This window comes from Carya illinoinensis, chromosome 2 (assembly GCF_018687715.1).
Source record: "Carya illinoinensis cultivar Pawnee chromosome 2, C.illinoinensisPawnee_v1, whole genome shotgun sequence".
NCBI classification, from domain to species: Eukaryota; Viridiplantae; Streptophyta; class Magnoliopsida; order Fagales; family Juglandaceae; genus Carya; species Carya illinoinensis.
In genome coordinates this window covers 3,601,353-3,609,431 of record NC_056753.1, presented here as the reverse complement: position 1 = coordinate 3,609,431, position 8,079 = coordinate 3,601,353, and the positions used below count along the sequence as shown (strand labels likewise).

Here is an 8,079-nt window from a genome sequence, read left to right as displayed (position 1 = left end):
GCACATAGCCGTCAAAGAAAGCGTTCATGCTCTCATTGCGCTAAGTTGTACTCAAACGAGTTCTTTAAATATACAAGCACCCAAAACTCTCTCTCTGCATATAAGCTTTGCAGCCATGTATTTTCATGCAAGTTGAATGTATCCTTGATGATGTTTCAAGAATTCTCAAACTCCTTGATAGTAAGGGAGTCATAGACACAAGATAATAACTTACTTTTCAGGCCAGATTGGTATTGGCTATGGGAACCAAGCTTCTCAAGGACCTTTTTCAATATGTGCCACAAGAAATATCTATATCGCGTGTTGGGAAAATAATGGTGATCACATTTTTCATTGCGCGATCTTGATCTGTAATAATAGCATTTTGCGCTTTTCTATATATGCAATCAAGCCAACTTTTAAATAACCATACAAATGATTTTGTATCCTCACTTGGAATAAGGCTTGCACTCAAAAGAATTGATTGTCTATGGTGGTTTACACCCACGAAAGGTGCAAATGGCATGCCATACCTATTTATCAAGTATGTGGTATCGAATGTTACCACATCTCCAAAATAGTTATAGGCCTCTCTACTACGGGCATCCGCCCAAAACACATTTCTCATCCTATCCTCATCATCCACCTCCATGATGTCGAAAAAATCACCATTCTTGTATTGCATCCTTCTAAAATATTCCAACAGTGCTTGAGCACCATGTTTACCAAGACGCAAGAGTCGTGCCTTATCAATATAGTTACGACAATATTTTTCCCCAAATGGTACACTCTCAAATCCAACTGCCTCAGTTACAAGAGCTTGGAAGCTCTTATTCATCTGTATGCCAACCTGATCATTTGTATCAAACACCCTCCTAACTGACTTATTAACTTCTCTGTTGCATCTGAAAAATCTTGCTTTTCTTGAACTGAATACATGATTGTGTGTATTAAAAACTAATGTGATACATAACTTCTCATTCTTGAACATCACATTCATCCTTGCCCTGCAGTCTATCTTGCTTGTTGGCCAAGGCTTCGAAACATTTGACGTCTTATTCCATGCCTTACCACCACGAGCACATTCTAGAGTAACATATTTGATAGTCTCATCCTTCTTTCTTTTACTCCTTTGTGTCATAACTGGAAAACTTTGTTTTCCATAATGCTTATAATAAGCCATCAACGCATTCTCCGATTCAAAGCACATACATGGCTTTGGCTCCTAGCAATATCACCCTTATTGGTTTGCTCGACATGAAGTGACCCGAAACTGCCAGCTTCTTTGGTCTCAACAGTATTACCCAAAGAGGCAGTAGACTGCTCTTCACAATCTATCGAGTCTAATGTGGCCTCACTAATCTCTTCAATAAAGTTACTTTGCTGCACTTTATTTCCTTACAAATTAGGAGAAAAAGATATTATATGACAATATATGTTCTAAATAATGTAAAAGATAACACATATAGAAAATCAAACACATTACCTCGCTGCCACATGGATATGGGTTGGCATTCGTAGGAGGAATAAAAGCCGGTAAAGCCGAACAAGAGCTAGCAACTACACTAGGCTGCTTTGTACACTGGAACTAGCAGCTACACTAGGACTGCAGCTACACTAGAGCTAACATTGGTTGTGGAGCTAGGCATGGGAGCGATCGTAGAATTCCATGTTTGTTGCTACAGTTTTCCAAATAAAAATTTAACATAAATACTTAGACCAAATATTGTATAGTTCATGAAATTAAAGCACACCAATTACAATAAATATTCCAAGAAATAATCACCCAATTGCTCTATAAATATAGGTAGACAGTTAGAAGAGGTCTCATCATTGGTATGGCGGAACTATGCACGGTAGTGGAATTACTCAGGGTAGCAGTACTTGACGCAACAGCGGAAGTAGAGAGTTCCATGGTTGTTGCTGTAGTTATCAAAAATAAATAAATAATAAATAATTAGACCAAATATTCAAGTTCATAAAATTAAAGCTACCATCCAACAATCACCTGGTTGCTCAATGGATATGGGTTGGCACTTGGAGGAGGGATAAAAGGTGGTAACCACGCACGAGGCACTGAACCGTAGTAACTTGGCATGTAGTTTGAAACGCTGGATAAAGTGGTCGTGATATGTCCTAACATGTAGTAACATAATGTTAATCAACCCAAGTGGCCAACGACTAAATATAAAATAAACACATGTCAACTGTTGAAAGAGGTGTACAATACCGTAGTTGATGGATTAGTAATAGGAGGTGTTATGCGGAATGCATCTTCTTTCTCTTTTTCCATCTATACAATTTTAAATAAAAATACCTCAACAATGAAAGCAAGTGGGTGGTTGTTAAGAATGAAAGCAAAATGCATGCACATATGAGTAAAGATGCACCCAATACATCATGTAACACACGTCTTTACTTCTAATTTGTCTTCCCAACACTTTCATTATTTAAGTAATGGGTCATCATGTTCCAGATCAGGTACGTATTTGCCTTCATGATCATATTCATGTCCCAATGATGGGAAACAAAAACACATTTTCATGATGAGACTCATATATGATTAATAATCATGAATATCGTTTCATATAGCTTTCTTAGCTCTATCTACGGAAAATTATCTTCGATCTCCCTACGTGATTTAGCAACAACAGATCACTCGAATCATGCACCCGTGTATCTTTTGTATATAGGCTATTCTACTAAATTCTTATTTATCTGATTTTAGTGACTAAAAATAATCAGGAAAAATTCAAAAAAAAAAAACATAACTTTCCCACCGACAACTTTGTACTTGATTCCACGCACTTCCAAATCATCTATCTTTGTTGCCTTCTCTTCCATTACACATTTCTCTCTCTCTCTCTCTCTCTCTCTCTCTCTCTCTCTCTCTCTCTCTCTCTCTCTCTCTCTCTCTCTCTGTGTCTCTCTCTCATTACAAATTTTTCAAAACCCTCTTTACCTTCTCAATAACCTAGAGACCAGGGGCCACAGATAAAGCTACAAATTACTAATTAAAACCATTCTTAAGTGAATCTACTACCTCTTTATGTTTTCCCCCTCTCGAACTAAAATAGGAACAGCCTTATGAAGGCCTCCTCAATGCTCTTCTTCTCATTCAGTTTCCTTTATATTCACTTCTCCAGCCTTCTCACTCCATAGAAATACTCCATCGGTAAGTAATAAAAATCTAGAGATAGACACATACAATAAATAGTTATATCTATGAGATTTGAGAAGATTACCTCCTGGGTTAGCTTTTATTTTGTTGATGCTTTGCCTCTTGAACCGAGGAGACTATGATTTCCCCTACTAAGTTTGAACACTTTTTATGAGAACTGAGAGATGAAAGGTTTGAGAGAGGAGATCTACAATGGACCCTTTCGAGCTTGAATGTATTTCCCACGGGTTTGGTCTTTATTTATTTTTAATATAAATGTTGACGAGTAGAGTTTGCAGACAAGCACATTTGTGCTTGTCTCTAGCACTACTATTAAAGTAAATTGCGTGCTTTAGTATATAAGGTCACTATACAAGATTTGACCTATTATCTGGAATATTTTACTGTTCACTATGTTATGTGGAGGTATTTTCACCCGAAAAAAGTGTAGCTATCGTTATGGCTACAGTGAGGAAATCCAGATTATCATTACATTCTATCTCTATTTCCACTATACTCTATTACACAATCTCAGATTCTCAATATACATAGCAAAAGGGGGATCTCTAATCCATAAAGTTACTATTAACAATTTAATACCTGTGGTGTGGAGTGGGCGGTGTGGTGTGGATGTGGCCGAGGACATCGACTTGCAACGGAGGAACACAAGCTCCTGTGGGATGGATTGCGCAACACGAGCAAACTGAATTTTGAAGGAGCAACAGTAGCTACGACGGTGTGGAGCAACACAAGGCTCAAGTTGTGACGGTGTGGAGATAGCATTGGAGCCATGTTAAGATTTAAATGTTTTATTTCATATTTATTAATATTTATTGGAAGCTCTAATCATTGGTAGGTTTATCTGAGTTTTTAGGTATTTGGTTATTTGATGTCATGGCTGAGAAAGTGGCTTATGTGTGATCCTATTTTATAGAAGTTGTGGTTAGTGCTAGGATAAAGCATTCTGATGTAAAGTTTATTTATACGCCATTTTCTTTATCAATAATATCAACATGTCTCTTTTATTTTTTTCTTAACTATGTATCAGTGGTATCAGAGAAGCAACCGTGTGAGAGAAAGCAAAAGAGAAAGAGTTCCCAAACAGCATCGATGGCTTCAGATTCAAATTTTGTGCAGGTGGCAATCCCACGTTTTGATGGTCACTATGACCATTGGAGTATGCTAATGAAGAATTTTCTACGGTCAAAAGAGTATTGGCCGATCGCTGAATTTGGAATTGAACAACTACCAACAAATACAGTCTTGAAAGATGCCTAGAAAACAGAGTTTGAAAGGAGAAAGCTAAAAGATTTGAAGGCAAAAAATTACATTTTTCAGGCAATTAATCGTCCCATCGTGGAAACAATTCTTAGCAAAGAAACTTCCAAAGATATTTGGGATTCCATGAAGAAAAAATATCTAGGCTCTGCTAGAGTGAAGCGTGCACAGCTTCAAGTTTTGAGAAGAGATTTTGAGACTCTACAAATGAAGGATGGAGAATTTGTCACTAGCTACTATGCCAGGACTATGGAGATCAGCAACAAAATGTGATTTCATGGTGAGAAGATGGAAGATGTCACCATTGTAGAGAAGATATTGCATTCCCTGACACCAACGTTTGATTATGTCGTGTGTTCAATTGAAGAATCAAAAGACATAGATGCATTCTCTCTTGATGAAATGCAGAGCTCTTTGCTGGTCCATGAATAGAAGATGAACCGAAGTTCAACTTCAGAGGTAGAAGCCAGCAAGCTTTAAAGGCTTCTACCTCTACTCATTTCTCAAACTCTAGAGGAAGGGGTAGAGGAAGGGGAGATCAAAGCAATAAAGATGGCAGCAGGTATTCCAAAGCCAATGATGATCAATTTCAGGGCAAAAGCAGAGGACAATATCAACATTTTGACAAATCCAAGGTAGAGTGCTTTAGATGTCATAATTTTAGACATTATCGTTATGAATGTTATACTAGGCTGCCTAAAGACAAAGAAAATGAGCACAATCAAATTTTGTCGAAAAGAAGGAAATGGAAACTTTGTTAATGGTTGTTCAAGCTAATTAGGAACCTGAGTCTGATGTTTGGTATGTGGATATGGGCTACATTAACCACATGTGTGAAAGTAAATCTTCTTTTTCTTATTTAAATGAAGGCTTTCATTCTACAGTAAGTTTTGGTGATTGTTTTACTGTAAGGGTGATGGGAAAGGGTGATATTGAGATAAGAACCAAGAATGGTTTTGTAGAAACAATTTCTAATGTCTTTTACGTTCCTGACTTGAAAAGCAATTTATTAAGTCCTGGTCAATTGCAAGAAAATGGTTATGTAATCACTATTCAAAAGGGTGTTTGTGAGATTTATGATCCTCCTAGAGGAGCTATTCCTGTTATACAAATGAGTTCAAACAGATTATTTCCATTGAAGATTGAAAGTGTGCAATCTTGTTTGGTAGCTGAAGTAAAAGACCATTTTTGGTTGTGGCATTTTCGTTATGGCCACTTGAGTTTTGGTGGATTGAAGACCCTCCAACAGAAAAATATGATGACAGGTCTTCCTCAGATTAGTATTCATTCTCGAGTTTGTAAAGAATGTGTTGTTGGCAAACAACATCGTTCTCAATTTCCCCAAGGGAAGTCATGGCGAGTAAAAGGTGTTTTGGAGCTAATTCATTCTAATATGTGTGGCCCGATAACACCATTTTCTAATGGAGGTAAAAGATACTTAATTATCTTTATTGATGGTTATACTCGAAAAAACTTGGGTTTATTTTTTACAGGAAAAATCATAAGCTTTTTGTTCATTTAAAAGCTTTAAGGCTTGGGTGGAAAATGAAACATGAAACACTATTAAGACCCTCCGAACAGATCGTGGTGGAGAATATTGCTCAATCGAATTTAAAGTTTTTTGTATAGTTTATGGCATTCGAAGAGAGCTGACAGCTGCTTATACACCACAAGAAAACGGTATATCAGAGAGGAAAGACAAAACCATCCTCAATATGGTGAGAGCTTGTTGGTAAGAGGGAGAATTCCAAAACCTTTTTGGCCTTAAGTAGTAAATTGGAGTATTCAGATCTTGAACAGAAGTCCTACATTTGCTATTCAAAATATGACACCAGAGGAGGCTTGGAGTGGAAGGAGACCAGCTGTGGATTATTTTAAAATTTTTGGCTGTATCGCTTATGCACATATCTTGGATGAGAAAAGGAAGAAACTTGATAAGGGGGAAAAGTGTGTCTTTCTTGGTGTTAGTGAAGCATCTAAAGCGTATAAATTGTTTAATCCACTAACCAAGAAGATTGTGACCAGCCAAGATGTTGTCTTTGATGAGGAAAACACTTGGGATTGGAATAGGCAGCAACCTACTCAAGTTCTTTTTGACAATGATTCTGAAAGAGAGCCAACTCCAACAGCTACTGAAATTTTGTCAACAACAGTAGAAGCTATTGATACAACAACTCAATCTCTTTGAGCTATTTGAAAAAGGCTCGCATGGATGGAAGAATATGAGGTAACTGAAATTGAAGATCCAATCACTCATTTTGCTTTATTTTTCAAATTGCGATCCTACAACTTTTGAAAGTGTTGTCAAAGAAGCGAAATGGCGGAAGGCGATGGATGATGAAATTGATGCCATTGAAAGGAATGATACTTGGGAGCTGACTAATCTTGGGCACAAACCATTGGTGTAAAGTGGGTCTTCAAAACAAAACTAAAGGAAAATGGTGAAATTGACAAGTATAAGGCGCGCTTGGTAGCTAAGGGATATAAGCAGGAATATGGGATTGATTATACAGAAGTTTTTGCTCACGTTGCAAGACATGATACAATCAGATTGGTGATCACATTGGCGGCACAAAACTCATGGCTTATTTTCCAGTTAGATGTCAAATCGGCATTCTTACATGGAAACTTGGAGGAACGGGTATTTTTAGAACAACCCCTTGGTCATATTAAGATCGGACATGAGCATAAAGTGTATAGATTAAAGAAAGCTTTTTATGGATTAAAACAAGCTCCACAAGCTTGGTATAGTTGTATTGAGGCTTATTTTTTTAAAGAAGGCTTTCACAAATGTCCATATGAGCACACTTTTTGTTAAAATTGGAGATAAGGGGAAATTGCTCATTGTCTAGTTATATATAGATAATCTTATATTTACTGAAAATGATGGTGTCATGTTTAAAGAATTCACGAAATCTCTGATGGTTGAATTTGAAATGTCTGATCTTGGTATGATGCATTACTTCCTTGGCATAGAAGTAGTGTAATAAGCTAATGGGATCTTTATTTCTCAAAAGAAGTATGTGCGAGATATTTTGGACAGGTTTTGGATGAAGGATTGCAATTCCGTAAGCACTCCAACTGAGTTTGGCTTGAAGCTAAATAAAGATCATTAAGGGAAGAAGGTGGACAGTACACTTTACAAGTAAATTGTTGATAGTTTGATGTATTTAACTGCAACAAGACCAGACATAATGTATTATGTGAGTTTAATAAATTGATATATGGAGAATCCAACATAAATGCATTTGTTAGCTGCCAAGAGAATCCTTCGTTACTTTTAAGGAACTAGAGATTTTGGGCTGTTCTACAAGAAGGGTGAAAAGTTAGAGTTGTTTGGGTTTACTAACAATGATTATGCATGAGATCAAGATGATAAAAGGAGCACTTCAGGCTATGTTTTTATGTTGGGCACAGGGGCCATTTCGTGGTCTTCTAAGAAGCAATCAATTGTCACCATGTCAACTACGGAAGTTGAATTTATTGCTGCAATAGCTTGTGCTTGTCAAGCTATTTGGTTGAGAAGAATTCTTGAAGAGCTACAGTTCAAGCAAGTTGAAGCTACTACAGTTTTTGTGACAACAACTCAGCAATCAAACTCTCCAAGAATCTTGTGCTACACGGAAGAAGCAAACATATCGATGTGAAATATTATTTTTTAA

At 36.9% G+C, this 8,079-nt stretch overlaps 1 protein-coding gene across 1 annotated transcript; it reads right to left on the bottom strand.

The window, feature by feature from the left end:
- Positions 1-268: 268 nt before the first annotated feature.
- On the bottom strand, positions 269-1,162 carry LOC122301617 (protein FAR1-RELATED SEQUENCE 5-like). Its single transcript, XM_043113022.1, has one exon. It carries the CDS (start codon positions 1,160-1,162, stop codon positions 269-271), a length of 894 nt encoding a protein of 297 aa, XP_042968956.1.
- Between the last annotated feature and the right edge of the window lie 6,917 nt (positions 1,163-8,079).